Source organism: Hemicordylus capensis, chromosome 2 (genome assembly GCF_027244095.1).
Source record: "Hemicordylus capensis ecotype Gifberg chromosome 2, rHemCap1.1.pri, whole genome shotgun sequence".
NCBI lineage: Eukaryota > Metazoa > Chordata > Lepidosauria > Squamata > Cordylidae > Hemicordylus > Hemicordylus capensis.
Window position 1 is genome coordinate 194,856,282 of NC_069658.1, and position 21,288 is coordinate 194,877,569.

The 21,288-nt window shown below is 47.5% G+C and overlaps 1 protein-coding gene across 1 annotated transcript; it reads left to right on the top strand.

Annotated features, from left to right (window-relative positions):
• Nucleotides 1-1,748: 1,748 nt before the first annotated feature.
• On the top strand, nucleotides 1,749-20,936 carry IGFBP6 (insulin like growth factor binding protein 6). Its single transcript, XM_053303878.1, has 4 exons — nucleotides 1,749-2,269; nucleotides 14,866-14,948; nucleotides 17,794-17,913; nucleotides 19,891-20,936. Exons 1-4 carry the CDS (start codon nucleotides 1,897-1,899, stop codon nucleotides 20,002-20,004), a joined length of 690 nt encoding a protein of 229 aa, XP_053159853.1. The 5' UTR covers nucleotides 1,749-1,896; the 3' UTR covers nucleotides 20,005-20,936.
• The last annotated feature ends 352 nt before the right edge of the window (nucleotides 20,937-21,288 follow it).

Genomic DNA, 21,288 nt, shown 5'->3' on the forward strand with positions numbered 1-21,288 from the left:
GTACTGTTAAAAGCAGGGTTTACTTCTGAACAAATGTGGAAAGGAATGGCTTGCAAAACGACAATCCTGCACACTTAAACTTATGCCCAAATGAATTCAGTGGGACTTCTTTCTCGGTAAACATGCACAGGATCAGGCTTCAAGCATGGCCTCAATGAAGAAACATTCTCCTTTAGGTTTAAATCAGGGCATCTTTCCTTTTTCCTCCTTTCTGTTACTTCCAGTAGGTAAATCAGGGAGAGGCAAAGAGAAGAAGAAGGGCAGCACTATAGGGAGAGATGAAGGGTGGAGGGGAAGTTGCTGGATGAGGTTGCCAACTTATCTTAACTGCTCCTGTGCTTTCAACTACTGGCACGATGCAGACGTTTAGTAGGTGTAGCTTTCCCTCACCATTACTTCCATGCCAGGAAAATCCAGGCTGCAATTCAAGGCAGAGGAGTAAGGCCAATTTTTAAAAAAGAAAGAAAGGTGGCCATCCTATCCTATTTCAGAGAAAATGGCAAGAGTATTGTAGGAAAGAATGTGGAATAAAGGGGAAGGCTAAATGACTTGTTCCAGTCTCATGCTTCAATTTTGTGGCTAGATGCTATTATGTTATCTAATTATCATCCTGCATCATTCACATGTTACAGGTGTCAGCAGTTTCCTCCCACTAACTGGTTTTTATAACCACAGACCAGCACAGAGACCCTGGGGTAGAATTGCTGCCTTTCTAACAGCCATTCTCTGCATTTAAGAGCTTCATGACAGACAGAAACACAGCAGGTGAAACATGCACATCTCCCCATATTGGGTAAATCTGCACCTGTGTAATCTGCCCAGCTAAAGGCTAAGGAGCCTTGTCAGAAAGGATTAGCAATTCTACCTCAACACACACTGTGAATAAAATTAATATTCCTACTACACCAAAGCCCCCTTAACTTCAGTGGCAGAAGTGTGCCCTAAGCATGGCCTGAGGATTGCAACATCACAAAACTGCCATGCTCCAAAAAGCATCTCTGCCAGGGGGAAAAAAGTTGGTAAACCTACCATCCAGTAAGGCCAGCATTATACACAGTCTGGTTTCTGTACTTGATTCTAGAACACCCCAAACATCCAACCTCAATCAGGACTTCCTCAGCCTCAGTTTCTCTGCAAAAATGGGAACCCAACTCACTGGGCTGCTGTGAAAATCCACAAGATGCATCTTTGAGAACATAATTCAGCACAATAATGTCAATAATTTGCACATTAGCTTCTCAACGAGCTGGCTCTTAAGATTAAGAAACTCGAACAAAAAGTTGAAGGCAGTGGCCATCCTTTGCACACTTACCTGGGAGTAGAGCTGGTCTCATGGAGTGGGAGTTCGTTCCTTCCCAAAAAACATTTATAGGCTTGTACTGTCAGTGACCCAGGTTGACACCAAGTGGAGCTAGGGAAACGCGCAGCACCAGCCTATGCTGTCTGTTGACTCCAGATGTCCCAATGATTTCTATGGGACTTACTGCCAAGTAAGCGTGCACAGGACCTGTGGGCTTGCAGGCTCAAAAAGAAAACCGGCTACGACCAGAGCGAGTCCCTGCATTTTTACTCGGAAGTAAGGATCAGCACTCCCACATAACCGCGCATAAGACTGCAACCTTAGGATCGGCGGTGCGGATAATTATAACGGGCGTAGCAAAAAAGAAAAAGGTGGGGGAGAGAATGGGAAGATAGCAGCCAACTTTCTGGTAGCCCGCAGCTACACCCTGACGGCTGGCACCCTTCCAACCGGACCGACTACACCTGGCGCGGAAGGAGGCCGGCAGTTCGTGGGCTGGGCGCTGCATTTAAGGCGCGCCGCGGCTGCAGCGCGGAGCCCTAAACGCTCAGTCTGTGGCGCGGCGGGACCTCCCGGCTTCGGTCCTAGACTCCACCATGTACCTGTACTGCTGGTTGGGGATGGTGTCACTCTTCTTGCAGGCTCTGACAACGAGAAGCGCCCCGCTGGGGACCGAGGGCGGGGACCCTGGCGCCGGCTGCTCTTCCCCGGCTGGCTGTGACTCTCCCGAGAACAAGGCAACTTGCGACGACAAGGGCTGCGGCGGCGGCGGCGGCGGGGCCAGCAGGGCACAGGGCGAGGCGTGCGGCGTCTACACGCCCGGCTGCGCCCAAGGATTGCGCTGCGTCCCTCGGCACGGCGAACGCGCCCCTTTGCACGCTCTGCTCCGCGGGAAAGGGGTGTGCTTGGCGGGCGCCGGCAAGAAAAGGGGGAGCAGAAGAAACCAGACGGAGGCGGAAGCCGCTGCAGGTGAGTGGTCTGCTCTGCCCTTCCAGAAGGGCACCTGATGTAGTCTACGTCGAGGAGTCCGCTCCGGGTTGCTTAATGCGCGGTAGTTACTCCGCTAGAATCGCCCCCGAGCTGTAGAGTCAGACTTGCCATCAGGATGAGTGAAGCGCGGGAAAAGATGGAATCATCCCCCCCCCCGCCCACCAATCCCCTCACTTATGGCTAAAGTGGGGGTTCTGATTTTATTTGTTCTTGACATATTTCTATCCCGCCCAAAACTTGCGTCTCTGGGCGGCTCACAATAAAATACAAATTACCACAATAAAAAAGCTGAAGCCACAATTGTTTAAAATTTCAAAGCAATGTTAAAAACTATCAGAAAGGTGCGTGGTACTGGAGAGAAATCGGCCAATTACCTCGCAAATCAGGGTGGCTGCAACGTGATAAAACGGTGGGTTTTCTCTTCTCATCGAGACATGCTCTCCCTCAAAGCCTTCGTTTTTCTCTAGGTTTGCTTAAAAATGTCAAAGGGTCTCTCTCTCTCTCAATCGGAGCTTGGTAACAAATTATAGATGAATAATAAAGCTAGTGCTTGCGTTATGGCGTGGCGAAGGGCAGTAGGGATGGAATCCATAAGCCCCATGTGTGTTTTACAAGAGCGCACACTACAGTCACACACAGCTTCTTGTGTCAGGGTTGTCCTCTTGTTTAAAGACAATATCAAACCTCGGAGAGTGCTGGGGGAAGGCTCCGAAAGGCCTGTTAGGAACACAGGAAGCTGCCATATACTGAGTCAGACCATTGGTCCATCTAGCTCAGTATTGTCTTCACAGACTGGCAGCGGCTTCTCCAAGGTTGCAGGCAGGAATCTTTCTGAGCCCTGTCATGGAGAAGCCAGGGAGGGAACTTGGAACCTTCTGCTCTTCCCAGAGCAGCTCCATCTACAGTGCTCATACATCAAGTCTCCCATTCATATGCAACCAGGGCAGACCCTGCTTAGCTAAGGGGACAAGTCATGCTTGCTACCACCAGATCAGCTCTCCTGTCCTTTTGCCCATTCAGGGGGAGAGGGGCATAGCAAGGTTGGAGTGGGCCCAGAAACAAGATTTTAAACCCCCCCCTCACTGAAGCTCAGCTCATGAAGTAAAGAAATCTTAAATGAGGCTGAATAGTGGTAACAAAAAGCGTGTGCGCGCACGCGCGCGCGCGCACACACACACACACACATATAAGCACTTATGTGCCACAATAGAACATCATCCTAAATTATTTTTTTAAAGGTTTTGTAAATTGTGGATGATGCAAGTCATTTAATGGTACTAGAGAAAGACATGCTGTTGTGGTAGCTCCAGGTCTTAACACACACAACAATTTCGGAGGATGAATACAACTGAAGGAAGCCCAGGTCGGTGTGTGGCTGGGGGAGTCAGTCATGTGACTTGCCTCTGGGGGGACCCCCAAGGCAGTGGGCCCCCAGACAACTGTCTCCCCTTGCCCTATTATAGTTACGCCACTGCAGGGAGAGCCATTTGGAAAACTTGTGCCCTAAGAAGAAGGTGGCCTGTGAATCCCTAGGAGGATCTTCTGGCATTCTGAGGTTCTCTTTTCTAGCGTACAAGTACCTACTATTCTCTGTGGGGAAAGCAATGCTATGAGGGGAGGCGGGAGAGCAGGCTTGCACGCCTGAAACATCAACACAAGCGGAGTTTTGATCTGGTGCTTTGCTTTGCCACACACACACACACCCGCCACTTCTTTCCATTTTCTAATATCTCACTTTTTGATTTAAAGTTTTATGCCTCTGAACTCTACAATACCTGTGTTGGCCCATGGTAACGAAAAGGAAAGCTGCAGATTATTATGGTATAGTGCAGGGTTTCTTAACCTTGGGCCCCCAGATGTTTTTGGACTACCACTCCCATCATCCTCAGCCACAAAGGCCATATCTGGGGATGATGCGAGTTGTAGTCCAAAAACATCTGGAGGCCCAAGGTTAAGAAACCCTGGTATAGTGCAGAACTCTGCCTAAGTTTGAGGCCTTAAACTCATTTTGCTTGTGGCCAGAACACTCTTGTAGAAAACAGCCTGTTACTTCAGCCTAATGACTTGACTGCAAACTGTACTGGAAATTTATGAGTGTAATTAAGTTTGCTTGCTCACCCGCTAGCAATCTGAAAATGAGCCACTTTGCCATTCTACTTGGTGATGAACGGATGCTGGGTAATTCATGGGAACATACAAAACTGCCTACTTCCGAGTCACACTAGGGCCTATCTGGCTCAGAAGCACTGATTGACAGTGGCTCTTCAAGGTTTCAGACATGACACAGGAGTTTCCCCCAGCCCAGCCTGGACATGTCAGCCATTGAACCTGGGACCTTCTGCATGCGAAGTCCGATTCCCTAAGGAAAATATTTTGCACCAGGCAGAGCTACATGTACTTACCCATCCAAATGCAAACCAAGGCAGGCCCTGCTTGGCAAAGGGGATAGGACCTTCTGCATGCGAAGTCCGATTCCCTAAGGAAAATATTTTGCACCAGGCAGAGCTTACATGTACTTACCCATCCAAATGCAAACCAAGGCAGGCCCTGCTTGGCAAAGGGGATAGGTTATGCTTGCTGCTTTTCACACCCAGCTTTTAGTTTGGATCTTCTGTGGAATGGAGGGTGCACTTTCGCATATCAGTCAAATTTATCCTGAAGTCCCTGCGAACTATCAGGGAGCACTTCACACACAAGGTTTTTCACTGTGTGTTAGAGTATAGTCCGAGCTATATCCAGGACTTTAAAAATCCATTTTTTGCAATGGTTTTTTGGGGGCAACTTCAAACATGTGGTAAAGCCTCGCAGAAAACCAGCATTAAAGCCTGCTGTCTGGGAAAGTTCCTGCTCTCCTTTTGCTCTTTCAGTAAAAAACCATTTTGGGTGCATAAATAGCCATCATACCAGGATCTGGAGTGCATGTCTGTTCCTAAGATCTGTTCCTGTGTCTAGGATCCCCAAGTCCAGTTGTTTGACCTGGAGCCTGAGGTGCAGCAGCAGCAAGACAGCTTGTATTGTCAGGGCAGAAGAAGTATTTATGTCTGGCCAATCAAGACCAGACGATTCATTTTGCTGAAACTGAGCTGCTGTTGCCCACTCTTATTCCCTTCTTTGCCTTAATACGCAGAGTCCATGGTAGCTCATTAGGTTAGGTCTCTGAGTCAAACTAGACATTATGGTAAATGGCATCATAATCACTTTGGTTTCTTAAAATGCATTTTTTTTTAAAGCAGTGGGCAGGAGCAGGGAATCTAGATTAAGCTTCTGACACTGCTGTTTGTACTGGCAGAGAAGCTATAATGGGTTCAAATAGAAATCCTAGTAAACCACTCTGGGAACTTTTGTTGAAAAGTGGTATATAAATATTTTGTCGTATTTGTATTAGAGTTGGAAGATACCCTTGGAATAGTCTTCTATTCCAACATGCTGCTTGAAGCAAGAGTCTTGCTACAATATCCCTGATGACCGATGACTGTTCAGCCTCTGTCTGAAAACCTCCAGCAAATAAAAGCCCACCACTGCATGAAGCAGATGGTTCACTCTTGAACAGCCATTCAACAGGTGGGGAATTCCCATAACATGTAGCCTGAAACTGCTTCTAGCTTAAGGACAGCCCTGCTGGATTAGGCCAAAGAGACCTATCTAGTCCAGCATTCTGTTTCACACAATGGCCCACTAGATGCCTCTGAGAAGCCCATAGGCATGAGGTGAGGGCATGCCCTCTCTCTTGCTGTTGCTCCCCTGCAACTGGTATTGAGAGGCATCCTGTCTCTGAGGCTGGAGGTGGCCTATAGCCTCCAGAATAGTAGCCATTGATAGACCTGTCCATGAATTTGTCTAACCCCCCTTTAAAGCCATCCACTTCCTGTGGCAGAGAATTCCATAGATTAATGCGTGCTGTGTGAAAAAGTACTTCCTGTTGGTCCTAAAATTCCCTGTCTTCAGCTTCATGGAATGACCCCTGGCTCTAGTATTATGAGAGAGGGAGAAAATTTTCTCTGTCCACTACATGCATAATTTTACATACCTATCATGTCTCCCTGTAGTCGCCTCTTTTCCAGACTAAAAAGCCCCAGATGCTGTACCCTTGCTTCATAAGGAAGGTGCTCCAGGCCCCTGTTCATCCTGGTTGCCCTCTTCTGCACTTTTTCCAGTTCTACAGTGTCCTCCTTAAGATACAGTGGCCAGAATTGTAAGCAGTACTCCAAATGTGGCTGCACCATAGATTTGTATAAGGACATTGTAATATTAGCATTTTTATTTTCAATCCCCTTCCTCATGACCTCTAGCATGGAATTTGTTCAACCCATTTGTTCTAGTCCTGCCCTCAGGAGCAACAGAGAACAAAACTCCTGCTCCTCCTCCTATATAACAGCCCTCCGGACATTTGAAGATGGCTATCCTATCTCCATGAGGTCTTTCCAGGCTAAACATAGCCCATGCTTCAACTGTTCTTTATAGGACTGGGTCACCAGGCCTTTCACCATCTTTGTTCCCCTCCTCTGCCCCAGTTTACTAAACTTTGTAATTTACAGTCCCCAGAATAGCAGCCGAGGTAGCAGCTTGCTTCCTTGAGCAAATGGTGGCAGGGGTCATGGGGGAGATGCTGATCTGAGTTGGGACCATAGTGAGGGGGAGAGGAGTAACTCTGGTCCTGAAACCTCTCCCTCTGCCAGGGATATTATTTAGGAGGAAAAGTTTGGGAGAGGGGAACGAGAGAGTGGCACATGTAATGTCTGGTGACCCTTACCTTCAAGCCATGAGTTTTCTGGTTCATTTCTTTGAAAGATCCTTCCTTCCTTGGGGTTCTCTGTAGTCAAGCTGATGGCAATACAGGTAGAGGCTGTCCTAGTAGCAAGTGAGAGAAGTTGCCTTCTTACAAAATCCAGCCCATGGTCTGCCATGTTCAGTACTGTCAGTCCTAACTAGTGGCAGCCCTCCAGAGACTGAAAGGCAGGGGTGTTCCCCAGCCCTGCCCTATTGTTTCCAGTAAGTGGATGGAGCTGGGATTGAAATGGGAAATGCCCCATGTAGGGCAGGTACAGTGCCGCTGGCTTATACTTGGAGCTGTTTGTATGCCTCCTTGCCTTAAGGAGGCTGTTATTAGATCTTACTTGAAGAAACCTGCACTGGATCCCTCAGTTATCATTGTGCAAGGTAATTGAGAGGGTGGTGGCCTCTCAACTCCAGGCAGTCTTGGAGGAAACGGATTATCTAGACCCATTCCAAACTGGCTTTCGGGCAGGCTATGGGTCTGAGACGGCCTTCGTCAGCCTGATGGATGATCTCCAAGTGGGTATTGGCAGAGGGAGAGTGACTCTGATCTTTTCTGATCTCTCAGTGGCTTTAATAGTTGGAACTGGGTGGCACTATTTTACAGTGGTCCGGTTCCTACCTCTCTGGCAGATTCCAGTTGATGTCACTTAGAGACAGCCGCTCTGCAAAGTGGAAGTTAATGTGTGGAGTTCCACACAGCTCCATACTCTGTCCAGTGCTTTTTAACATCTACATGAAACTGCTGGAAGAGATCATCAGGAGACTTGGTACAGGGAGTTATCAATAGGCTGATGACACCCAAATCTATTCCTCCATATCAACTTCATCAGGTAATGGCATAACCTCCTCAAAAGCCTGCCTGGAGATGGTAATGGGTTGGATAACAGACTGAAATGGAATCCAAATAAGACTGAGGTACTAACTGTGGTGGGGGGGGGGGCAGAACTTGAGAGTTGCTCTAGAACTGCCTGTTCTGGATGGTGCTACGCTTGCACAGAAAGAACAAAACGTAGTTTGGGAGTGCTCCTGGATCTAAAACTTTCTCTGGTCTTTCAGGCTGAGGCAACAGCCCAGGGGTGCTTTTTATCAGCTTGGGCTGATATGTAAACTATGCCCATTTCTGGAGGAAAATGGCCTTAAAACAGTAGTACATATGCTAGTAACCTCCAGGCTTGACTACTGTAATGCACACTATGTGGGGCTGCCTTTGAACATAGTCCAGGAACTACAGTTGGTGCACAATGTGACAGCCAAACTAGGATAACCTAAAGACCATATAATGTTGATCTTAAAAGAACGGCACTGGCTACCAATACGTTTCCGAGCAAAATATGAAGTGCTGGTTATTACCTATAAAGCCCTTAATGGCTTGGGTCCTGGTTATTTAAGAGAGTGTCTCCTTTGTCATGAACCCTCCCACCTATTAAGATCATCTGGGGAGGTCCAGTTACGGCTGCCACCGGATCATTTGGTGACTGCTCGGGATCGGGCCTTCTCTGTGGCTGTCCCGGAGCTCTGGAATGGAAAGGTAAAGTGTGCCATCGAGTCAGTGCCGATTCCTGGCACCCACAGAGCCCTGTGGTTGTCTTTGGTAGAATACAGGAGGGGTTGACCGTTGCCATCTCCCGCTCAGTATGAGATGATGCCTTTCAGCATCTTCCTATGTCGCTGCGGCCCAATATAGGTGTTTCTGGGAGACATATCAGTGGGGATTCGAACCGGCAACCTCTGGCTTGTTAAGTCATTTTCCCACTGAATGTATTCCCTGTTAAAATCAGAGTTTTTCCATCTTTGGCTGTTTTTAAAAAGACCCTTAATGTGCACCTGTTTTCTCAGGCTTTTAATTAATTGTAATTGGTTTTCTATCATAATTGGTTTAATCATGTTATCCTGTTTTTATATTTGTTGTATTTTAACTTGTGTACACCACATAGGGATACACGTGTCAAGCAGTATAGAAATATGATAGATAGATAGATAGATAAATATAAGCTGAGATTGCATGCAAGCACAGAAACTTGTGTTGGATACAGGATTAGCCTCTGGTCTTGAGGTTTTAAAAGTAAATTTCTAGCTCTTACCCTTGTAAAGGCAGGTTGAGGTCCCTGCTAGCTGAGCAAAAAAGCACCTTTTAAAGTAGTGATTTGCTTTATTTGATTTAGCAGGGAGAAAGCAACTGTCTCTCTGTTGGTTGTTGCTGGTGTTTGCCTTATCTATCCTGTTATTGTGAACCCCTTTTGGACAGGGAACTATTTTATGTCGTGTTTCCGCCTAAACCACTTTGAGAACTTTTGTTGAAAAGTGGGTATATAAGTATTCATACCAGTAGGTTTCATCAGTACCTGAACAAAGGCCCCTTTTCACACTAAGGAACATTACTGTTGCTGATCTTTACTGAATTCTGATCTTCTTGGTCCATTGCTGTAATTCTGCATGGCAATCTAGAGCTCTATTCCTTATTATAATCCCACAATTCCTGTCCCCCACAGCAAAGGCAAAAGTGAGCAGTACATTATTGCACCGACTATAGCAATTTCAAGAAAAGAAGTTTCAACATTTGCTTCATAATTTTTTTGTGTACTTCAGTTCAAAAATTAAATGAAAATAAAAATCAATTTAACTGTTGCAGGGTACTGATTGTTTGGTGGGGAAGGGTTGAATCTAGTCCCTTGTTCACTCTCCCAGTCCCAGATAGTTGATCTGTGGAGTTGTAAATGTGAAAGGCCTCCATGGATGCAGCCGTGGTGAGAAGTGCAACCAGAAAATGCAAAGCAAAGAATGTAGAAAGGTGGGGCTTTGCCAACCACATTGCCAGCTGCCTCATGGACCACGCTCCTATGTGCCAGATGAGTCAATAACACTTTGCTAGTCCCCATATGATAGGCTGGCAGTAGAGTTGCTTTGGAAGTTGTACTGATTCTGGAGGAAATGGCAACTGTTTTGAGAACTCTTTCTGTTGAAACATGGTATATAACAATTTTTTTAAATGACAGTCCTGTAAAGATGCAAAATTCACATTTGTTTGGCTCAGAATATGGGTTATTTTGCCTGTGTGTTTGTACACACATCCCTATGTCTAATTCTGTGTAAATGCAACATAGCCTGGCTATTGCTACCACAAGGATCTTGTGTCCTGGAAAACCTGGCAGCCCTGGAAGATTTTATCCTTTGCATATTTTCTTGTCTTTCTGTTTCTGCTGTTTCCACAGCCTTGAATGACTGCTGCTGTATTGTGTGCAATCCAGACAGAATTGTAGATGCTGGTGGTATGTAGACATCTTGATGCAAGGGAACTCTGGTGCCCCCTTGAGGAACTGTGATGACTTGACAGGGCTAGAGTCTGCTCTTGAGCAAATATATGGGTCTTATGTGTTCCCCCAGGGTATGTTCAGTGTACGTAACTCCTGTGGTTCTGTGCCCATTGCCTAGATGGCTATTGCAGGAGCCAGGGACATTGCTAGGTACTTAAAACAGCTGGGCTCACACACCACCCCCCTTTTGATAATCAAATTCAGTCATTCCTTCCAAAGCATAATTGAATCTTTTTCCTTCCCAAAGGGAAACAGGAGGCGACAAATACTGTATTGGGGCTGAAGCATCTGTTTTGTCCACAGCACGTTATAGGGAGGTGTCGGAGATGAGTGATCGTTGCTGCTGGAGCAGCAGCAGAAACTACTGCCTGCCCCCCAGTTGAGAAGGAAGTGGCTGCTGAGATTTGGGGGACTGAGCCCCATGAGCCACCCCTAATAATGCCCCTGGCAGGTGGAACACCTCATATGTAGGATTGTAGTTTGACACTGTGTACATGGGCAAGAACAACTCTTATACATCATTGAGTCTTGGGGAGGGGGAGGAGGAATCTAGAAGCTGCCTTCTTTCCAGTTAGCCATGCTGAAAAACATGATAGCATAGCTTATCATTGATGCTCTGTCCCTACAGTGTGGGGTAGACGGTTGGCAGGTGAGCATCCTTGGATGCCTGGCCTCCACCAATGTTCCCTGTAACAGGGATTTTCAGATGTTGTTGACTACATTTCCTATAATCCCCAAAGGCCATTGTAGCTTGGGATGCTGGGAGTTGTAATCAACAACATCTGGGAATCCCTCTTACAGGGAACACTAGCCTCCACCCTTGATGCCAAGAAGGAGGACACTAATGTTGCTAGTAGACCCTGAATTTCCTCCCAAGGAAAACCATAACACCACATTATAGATGTGTAGATGAATACAACTTGCTGTAATTAGTGCAGGCATGGGAATCCTACTGGGATGGTTGGAGCACCCCCATTCCATGGGCCTAAAGGAACAACAATATCACGAAACCTGAGGAAAATGGGGAAAAAAGAGTGTCAGAAATTGACTGCATTTTTGTTCATGGGAGCTTCTTTCTGTTACATAATCACACCAGATGGTGATGGCTTTAAAACTATATTTTTGACATTGCTAGTTTTGGTCTTGAGACAATTCCTTTTAAGAACTTTGGAGAAGGTCTGTGGCTGGGGTGGCCTACTAGAAGTTCTCCAGCTGTTGTTGGACTGCAACTCCCATCATCCCTAGCCACAATAAATCATAGCTGAGGATGGTGGAAGTTGTAGTCCAACCGCAGCTGGAGAACCACAGGTTGACCACCCATGATCTACCTCATTGCTTGCTGAGGGTGGGATGTGGACATACCTACTTACACACTGTTCCTCTTCTCCTTGCCCCGCTGTAACCCTTGGCCAAGCAGGCATTTGAAAAATATAATCCTCAGCAAAACCTTACTGACCAAAAGCAAAAATGGGAAGAGCATACATACTGTTGTGCTACCTCAGTTGTCCTGCTTTTTCCAAGCAGTGACATTCTTAGGATTTTCAGCACAGCTTGGATTCAGATTTCTCTTGAAAGGAGAGATCACTGGAGGCTTATGATGTCTGTGTTATATTTGGTTATTTATAGTAAATATACAGGTTGAGCACTGGATAAAGTTGGAGAGCTTTTCTAAAACTCAGCAACAAATGACATCAAGTTCCCAGGAAGCTGCTCTAAAGGTGCTTCATCCTTTTGCCTGCCTGTTGCATTTCAGGCTCTAAGATCTCGTTTCCTTTTCAAGGGTGGCTCTGGGGGTGGGAGGGGGCAAGTGCCCCCTCAAACAAGTAATTTGCCACTCTAATTGCCCTCTATTTTGGTTTCAGAAATCTAATATGTGGAACACAGCCTGCCCACCCATAAATGCAGTCTGCCCCTTTTGTTATCCCCTCTTTTTTTTTGGGGGGGGAATAGCATGATGTCTGTTGGAAGTTACAGTGGTGGTGGGATTATTTCCTGCCAGAAAGTAAAGAGTTACTCTCACCTTTAGAGGTAAAGGGATGGGGCGGGGGCGGAATTCATAAATTCATATGTAAGTAGATTTTCTGTAGACCTGCTTTGTGTCTGGTGGGCACAGAGCCACAAAGACTCACAATAGGCTTCTCTCTCGGTCCAAAACAGACATGTTGTTGGATATGGAGTTCCAGTGCATCGACCTTTTGCACCAAATATCCTAATGACCACTAGGGGCATTGGGAATAGAGGTAGTTAGTGAGGGTCCCCTTACCTGTCCCTGCTTTGCCTCTACTCTGACCCCGCCTCAACTCCTCAGGTATCTCCTATAGTGAGTCTTTTCTCCTTGGAGAGCAGATGGGAGCATCTCTCTCTCCCCCTCCTATTCACTTCATAGCTTATAGTCTTTTCTATTTCAAATGTATTTTAACCTAATCAGTCCTATGTACTTTACACTGCACTGCAATCTCCATGCTTCTTCTTGACTAACTGCAACAATAAGGCTCTGCACTACTTCGTAACTGGAGTGGGCAGCTTCCTCTTGGTGCTTTGCAAGTTACAAATTACAACACATGTAACCTAGCTAAGTTCTTATTTTTAAGTAAAGTTTCTTACAGCTATGAATTATGTTTCTGAGTGGTTTCTTCAAAACCCAGCTCTGCTAAGAATGTCATCGTCTGCCCCTTCCCACAGAATCTGCCACATTTCCCAATAGCATCTCCTTCAGAAGGTGAACAGAGCCATTAGGAAACTACCCAAGAAGTCACTGGCAGAAGAATTTGCCAACTAGCTGAAAGGACACCAAACTCAATATCGCAAGCCACAATCCCTCTCTTAAGTTGCCTTCCACATTCTTGCCCCAACTCATGCTACCTGGTGTACAGATTACTTTACTTTTATTTGGATTTAAAACTGGAGACAAGCTACACTCTTGCACTCAGATGTGTATCTTTTCTTGATCAGCCCCCAGAAGAATAGGCAGCCATTGTTTTTTAACTGCAGGACAGCTTAGTTTAATTTTCCTACCCAATACCCCCTCCTCCCCTATTTGCCCTGGGGTCATCACCTGGGTCATGGTGGTGCTCTGGGGTTCCCCCACACTTGTCAGATGTATCTGATGCATCAGGAAATCCCCCCCCACATGCTTGCTATAATAAAGTACCTGTCCCTATATTGGTAGAGAGGGGGTGGAATGCTGTACACAGCAACCATGCTCCCATGGCCACAGAGTGATGGATACATACAGGTGAAACTCGGAAAATTAGAATATCGTGCAAAAGTCCATTAATTTCAGTAATGCAAATTAAAAGGTGAAACTGATACATGAGACAGACGCATTACATGCAAAGCGAGATAAGTCAAGCCTTAATTTGTTATAATTGTGATGATCATGGCGTACAGCTCATGAAAACCCCAAATCCACAATCTCAGAAAACTAGAATATTACATGAAACCAAGAAGACAAGGATTGTAGAATAGAACAATATCAGCCCTCTGAAAAGTATACAGTGTACTGTGCTTGATTGGCCAGCAAACTCGCCTGACCTGACCCCATAGAGAATCTATGGGGCATTGCCAAGAGAAGGATGAGAGACATGAGACCAAACAATGCAGAAGAGCTGAAGGCCGCTAATGAAGCATCCTGGTCTTCCATAAGACCTCATCAGTGCCACAGGCTGATAGCATCCATGCCACGCCGCATTGAGTCAGTAATTGCTGCAAAAGGGGCCCAAACCAAGTACTGAATACATATGCATGCTTATACTTTTCAGAGGTCCGATATTGTTCTATTCTTCAATCCTTGTCTTCTTGGTTCCATGTAATATTCTAATTTTCTGAGATTGTGGATTTGGGGTTTTCATGAGCTGTATGCCATGATCATCACAATTATAACAAATTAAGGCTTGACTTATCTCGCTTTGCATGTAATGCGTCTGTCTCATGTATCAGTTTCACCTTTTAATTTGCATTACTGAAATTAATGGACTTTTGCACGATATTCTAATTTTCCGAGTTCCACCTGTATAGTAAGACACCCTTCATCTCTGGTTCACAGCACAGAGGATGGGGATAGGGCTGTTGTTCAGTGATAGAGCACCTGCTTGGCATGTGGGTTCAAGGCTCAATTCCTCCAGGTAGGGCTGTCCAGGAAAGACTCCTGCCTGAAATCCTGGAGCGCTGCTGCCAGTCAGTGTAGACAATACTGAGCTTGATGGACCAATGGTCTGCCTCCGTAGAAGGCAGCTACTTATGTATCACAGCATTTGGGAATCACTGTCTTGATGCTGGTGATGGTGCTCTTCAGGGGTGTAGCTATAACTGAAAGGGTTCAAGGAACCCAGGCCCCCAGCTCCACTATTCTCTTCATTATCTCCCTCACTCTGGGGGGCCACAGGAGAGGGGGGTGAACATGCCCCTGTCTCCCCTAGCTACACCCCTGGTCCTCTTCTTTAAACGGTGACTGGAAGCTTGAAGTCCTGTTTCTGTGTCTCTCTCTAGGTGATGGTTGGCAGGCGGTTCGTGAAGCAAGTCATCCCACTCCAGAGCCCCTCCCCTTGAAGAACCAGGACCCCCTGCAGGAGGTGAGTCAGCAAAGACCAGCTGTAGCAGCCATCTCTGAGCAGTGATGCCAAACAGGAATTTGATGTGTGTGGAACGAATGGGTTCTTGTTGGGCACCTAGTTCTTGGAGAGAACACCAGGCACTGTGCTTCTCTTGCCCTCCATGCCCTGCTTGAATCCTAGCCTCCTGCTTTGTACAGCCTTTTCTCTAGAAGGCTGGGATCCGAACAACTGGAAAACATCCACCCCCTCACTCTTTATCTTCCAGATGGATGGCTGTGTTAGTCTGTTTCAGCACAGACAGAGTCCTATAAGTGCCACTCTTTGCTGTTCTCACTCTTACCTGTTTGTCTCCATCCATTTCTCTCTTCCACTTCTTCTCCCGCCCCAGCCCACCCTACAAGCACCAGTCTACACTTTCAGAAAAAGCGTGCAGTGTGGCTCTTCTGGGAGCAATACACCTCCAAAACGCAGAAGGATTGCATAATTGAATACACTTCCATATTTTGTGTTTGAACAAAACCAAAACGAAAGCTCTCCTGCCCTACCTGTGGAAAGCCAGCCTGTCAGGGGAAAAGGTTCTGTCTAGCCTGGCAGCCTCCCTGACATGCTAGTGTCTGCCATTCCTTCTGTATAGGAACTTGACTTGGGAGCTGGCCTCCAAAACCTGTGTATAAATTGCTGTAAAACCAAGGGCTAAATACACATTTTTGAGTGACTTTTCCTACTTGCCTGTTGGCAGGAGCAGCCTGTTTTGCATGCAGAAGGTCCCAGCCTCACTCAGAGTCCCTAGCCGCATCTCCAGGTAGGGCTGGGAGCCTGGAACCTGAGAGCTGCTGCCAGTCAGCGTAGACAGTACTAAGCTAGATGGACCAGGGGTCTGACTGTATATGGCAGCTTCCTGTGTAACCCATCCTTCCACACGTACGCACCCCAGTTCATCTGTCTGTCCAATGGCTAACACGTTCCCCCAGAAGGAACAGGTACACTATCTGGGCGTGCTTCTGGATCCGAATCTCTCCCTGTTGTCCCAGGTTGAGGCGGTGGCCAGAGGGGCTTTTTATCAGTTTCGGCTGATATGCCAGCTGCACCTGTTTCTTGAGATGAACGACCCCAAATGCTGGTATCCTCTAGGCTGGATTACTGCAATGCTTTATGTGAGGCTGCTTTTGTTCGTAGTCTGGAAACTGCTTAGGCCCTGGGTATTTAAGAGAATGTCTTCTTCAACATGAGCCCCACCGCCTGTTAAGATCATCTAGAGAGGTCAGTCTATGGTTGCCACCAATTCGTCTGGCAGCTAATTGGGAACAGGCCTTCTCCGTTGCTGCCCCTGGACTTTGGAATTAATTAATTATTATTATTACTAGTGTTTCAGGCCCGTTGTGATAACGGGCGCTAGTAGGGGAGAGTTCCCCCCCCGCCCCACTTCCTCTGGCCTCCCCCCCCCACGCCCTCCCAGCTGGCCGAGACTTCCTTACCCAAAGCAGCCCGCGACAGTCGGGCGATCAAAAATCCATTTTTTGCGAAGAAGAGAGGAGCTCCGGAACAGAGCTCCTCTCTGTGCTAAGCCAATGCCCAAACTGCTGCTATGGACGCAAAGGACGCAATAGGTGTCCTTTGCGCCCAAAGCACCACTTCGGGGAGAGACTTAGCACAGAGAGGAGCTCTGTTCGGGAGCTCCTCTCTTCTTCGCAAAAACAGCTTTTAGTTCGCCCGACTGTCGCGGGCTGCTTCGGGTAAGGAGGTCTCGGCCAGCTGGGAGGGCGGTTGGCGGCCATGGCGGCGGCCGTGGAGGCATTCTTCTGGGCCGTTTTGGCCCTTAATCATTTGCGGGGGGGAGCGGGGAAGGAGTTTGTGGGCAGCTGGGAGGGCGGGAGAGTGGGCGGTGGCGGTGGTGGTGGCCGGGCAGACTCTGGGGGCGGCGCTGCCGGTCCGGTCCGCCCCCGCCTCACATTCCCGGCCGGTCTCCCCGGACGGGCAAGGGCCCCAAGGACTCGCAGCCGCCTGGCTGCGGCGGCAGTGCCAGGCCTCGGCGGCGGCTCTGCCGCCACCTCGGCCAGCTTACCCCGTCACCTCCTCCCCCCGCCCGGCTTTGGCGGCGCGGCTCCACCGCCGCCTTGGCCGCGCTGCGTCCTCTGGCCGAGGCGGCGGCTTTGCCGCCGCCTCGGCCAGTCTCCTCCTTCCCCGCATTCCCGGCTTCTTCGGGGCGGCCGCTTCTGGCCGCCCAAGATGGCCACCGGGTGCCGGCCCTCATGTCTCCTTGCCCTGTTCTGTGCCTGCGCTTCGCGCAGGCGCAGAACAGGGCAGGGAGGCACGAACACACGCTTGGTGCCCGTCCACGGACGGACACCAAGCGTTTTATTAGAGAGGATTATATTTATATCCCGCTCTTCCTCCAAGGAGCCCAGAGCGGTGTACTACATACTTGAGTTTGTCTTTCACAACAACCCTGTGAAGTAGGTTAGGCTGAGAGAGAATTGACTGGCCCAGAGTCACCCAGCTAGTTTTATGGCTGAATGGGGATTTGAACTCGGGTCTCCCCGGTCCTAGTCCAGCACTCTAACCACTGCACAATGCGTTCCCTGTTGAAATAAGAGCCTCCCCATCACTGGCAACTTTTTTAAAAGCGCTGAAGATGCATTTATTCACCCAGGCTTTTAAGTTTAATTAGATTTATAGTTTTAAAATTTTAGTAATAAGTTTTAAATGTTGTGTAATGTTTTAAATGATTTTAATTGTTAATTGGTTTGATGTTTTAAATGATTTTCATTGTAAACCTCCCAGAGACACAAGTTATGGGCAGTATAGAAATATTTAAATTAAATAAATAACAACTTTAACCACTGTCTGTCTCTCTCCTTGGCAGGCCCCATGCCGCATGCACTTGGCCGCCATCTTGCAGGAACTCAGGGCTCCACTCTACCTACATGGGGGAGACATCTTCATTCCCAACTGCGACACCAGAGGCTTTTACAGGCGGAAACAGGTACAGACTGAAAAGGTCATTTGGAGAGGGCAAATATTGTGGGCTGGCAGACAAGGAGCCACCTTGTGCAAGGCAGCAAGTGGAGGTCTGCCTTCATCACCAGCATTTGTCCCCCATGGAAGCTGTGGCAGTTCCAGGTTGTGATGTGCTTGGGCCCCCTTGAAATGTTAACAAGGCAGAGCAGGGTCAGGGACCCTCCTCCAGCACCAACACTACTGCTGATCTCGTGCTGTCTCTAGTAAAGCAGTGATGTTGGTGAGTGGAGAACTGATGGCATCACCTCACTCATGTCTACCTGGCTGTTCTTTCTGAGATCTAGTTGCTGAGAGGAAGAAGCTTTTTGCGCAACCAGTATTGAAACAAAGATGGCTGCTTGCAACATAATCTAACCGTATTGTGCTATATGACCTGGAAGCGGCTGCCTCATCAGTCACTACCAACCCACTTGCATATGCTGTGAAAAGCGGGTGTGGAAATGGAGGCACCACTGGCACTCAGCCTGTTGCTTGGGGATGAAGGGGACAGGACATAGGTTCCTCCTCCTCCACTCTCTGTGCTGCTGAAGAGAGGACCTATCTGTTGCCTCCTCTCGTTATCCCAGCCCCGTTTGTGTGGAGGTAAGACCTGTTGAGTTCCGTGGGACTTATTACCGGCCTAATATGCTTAGGTTTGCAGCTTTTTTCTGTGCTTGCACAATGTGATTGCACAGCAGCAGACACTGAAGGTTACTATTAGGAGGTGCTTGCTGAACAGCTCTGGAACCAGGCTGCTTGTCTCTTTCCTGAGAGATTCTCCTGTGTGGGAGCGGGTGTAAGTCCTCCCTGTAGTGCTCTGGAATTGACTAGAGGTCTGTGTGTGCTTCTCTTAAAGACCGGGCTCCCTGGGCCACTGTGAGGCCAAAGTTGCTTTCCTCAACAGCAGAGGACTAACTGCAATAAGAGGAAATCCTGTACTGGACAGGAAGTATGGCTATGTTGATCTCTCTGTTAATCAGACTTGTAAACATCTCAGGATTGGCTTTTTTGGTCCTCCTTAGCTTGAACTTTGCAGTCTGAGTCATGAGAGGGAGGAAATTCAGCAGTGTGTCAGTGCCTGGAGGAATTGCTGGTTTCTCAGAACCCCCCGATTTATTTTATTACATTATTATCCCACCCTTCAACACATGTGCTCTTGGGTGGTTCACAAAGACAAAATTAAAATGTTAATGTTCAACAATAATAAACACAACAGAGGACAGCAAATTAAAAAACAAACAGATAAAATAATCACTAGCGACTTAAATTTTAAAACCTAGGAAAATAAAAAGGCCTGGCATCAGAAGGAAATGAATGTGTGTCAGGGAAAGCCTTTCACAAATGAGGCACTACTGCCAAAAAACTCTGCCCAGTCACTCATCACTCTCCTCACTTCAGAAGGCAGGGCCACCCGGAGCCTCTGATAATGGCTGCAGCATCTGGGTAGGCTAATGTGCGAGAAGAGAGCTGTTCAGGTACCCAGGTCTTAAGCTGCACAGGGCTTTCAAGGTGAGCACCAGCACTTTCAGGTGAGCTCAGAAACAAACTGGAAGCTAGTGATGCTGTTAACACTGGCGGGAGGTGATTCCAACAGCTGGCCCTAATTAATGATTCCAACAACTAATTAATGATTCCAATGATTCCAATTTCCTGATTAATGATTCCAACAGCTGGCCCTAGCAGCTGTATTCTGAAGTCTTCAGACTTCCCCTGCTAACTTGGCAAAGAGGCACCTTTTTAAAGTGGGGAATCTCTTCTATTTAGCAGCGGGAGGGGACAGGGATCCATCTTATTTATTATTTCTCTGTGTAAACTGCTTTGGAAACGTGTTGAAAAGCGGTATATAAATATTTGGTGTTCAGAGGCAGCCTCATTTACAATGGAACTAAGCTGGTTTTTCTGCTGCTCTGGGTGTATTGTTGGCTGGCATTCACTTGTCTCCGCTTAATGTCCTCTTCTGCAGTGCCGAGCATCCAAAGGGACGAAGAGAGGCCAGTGCTGGTGTGTGGACAAGAGGGGCCATCGGTTGGAGGGGCTGGAGGAAAACCCCCTTTGCCTGCTTGCAAATGGTAATTGAGCACGTGCTGCTCCATCCAGCAGCAAAGGACTCTTGACCAAAGGGAATCTTCTGACTACACTGGTCACAGAAGTGTGTTTATGTGTGTTAATTTATTGTGTGGTTCCTGCCTTGCTGGGATCCTGCATTCCCTGGTGTAACCTTGGAACAGCTGAAGTGCCTGATAACAGCCCATGAAAAGGTAGAGGACCAGGGAATGGCTGCATCAGGAACATGGCAAACTTCAGAGTGCTTCCTTGAATAAGCTACCCCGGGTTGTGTTATGAGACTACAGATGTGATGGCACCCAAAGTGTCTCTTCTGTTTGACAAATGTGGCATGCGGCATCTTGGTGCTAAACCAGTAGGGAAACCTGAGTGGCCAGATGTTGGGAGTAGGCATATTTGCAGTTCTCAGGGGAACCTGGAAGGCAGCAGAGTCCTAAAAGATGCCTTCGAGGGGGGACACCTGTGGGCATGTCTTAGACATCCTTTCCAAGAAGCTAGAAGTGCTTGGTGATCTGGAAAGGAGGTAACTGTGTGGAAGGGATATTAAAATGGGGAGTGGGGAGGATGAGCCCATCTACAGCAGTGCCCTCCTAATTCCAGGTACTAGCTGAACAAGATGGTGGAGGGGTAATTGGTGCAGGGCTTAGTTACTGGAAGCCACTTAAGCTATATATACGTTTGGGCAGGGGAATTTGTTAGTCTCCTTTATACCTGAATCTGCCTGCCTGAGTCTACCGGGTTGCTGGATCATGGGGGAGAATTAGATGGTTGGAACTTATGGTGAAGCCTTAGGCTGCCTTTCCTCCCAGAGGGACAATGTATGATGGGTCTTCCCTACTTGCAATATATATTTAATTTAAAACTGTTAAGGGTAGGGCGGGGTTTGTCTTGTTTGCTTCTTTCTCTTACTGTCATTGGCTTTAATAAATCGATGATTAACTCTTGGATGCTGCTCTCAGTGACTGGTTTTTGTTGTATCTGTTTATGAAGATCTCTTGGCCAAGGGCACTGGAAGATGACTGCCCCATTATTTCTCCCTAGCAGATTATAGTACAGTTAGGTGACGTATGGTGCAGGGCCTCTAAACTTTATTCCAGCAATAGTATGAGCTATTAATATAGTACCATCATTCTGCATAGTACTTTACACAGCACCATGCAGACAGTCCTTGCCCTGAGCGGCTTACAATCTACTTTTGTGGAGGTTTTTTGGTTTGTTTGCACTAATGCTGGGAGATGGCTCCTAAATGGCCAATTAAAAGTGAGGCTACCACCAACCAGATTAGGGATGTGCATGA

Coding starts and splice junctions, on each gene's coding strand:
- IGFBP6 (XM_053303878.1), top strand. CDS start 1,897: ATGTACCTGTACTGCTGGTTGGGGATGGTGTCACTCTTCTTGCAGGCT. Junction 14,949..17,793: donor ACCAGGACCCCCTGCAGGAG/GTGAGTCAGCAA, acceptor TCTCCTTGGCAG/GCCCCATGCCGCATGCACTT. Junction 17,914..19,890: donor GCTTTTACAGGCGGAAACAG/GTACAGACTGAA, acceptor CCTCTTCTGCAG/TGCCGAGCATCCAAAGGGAC.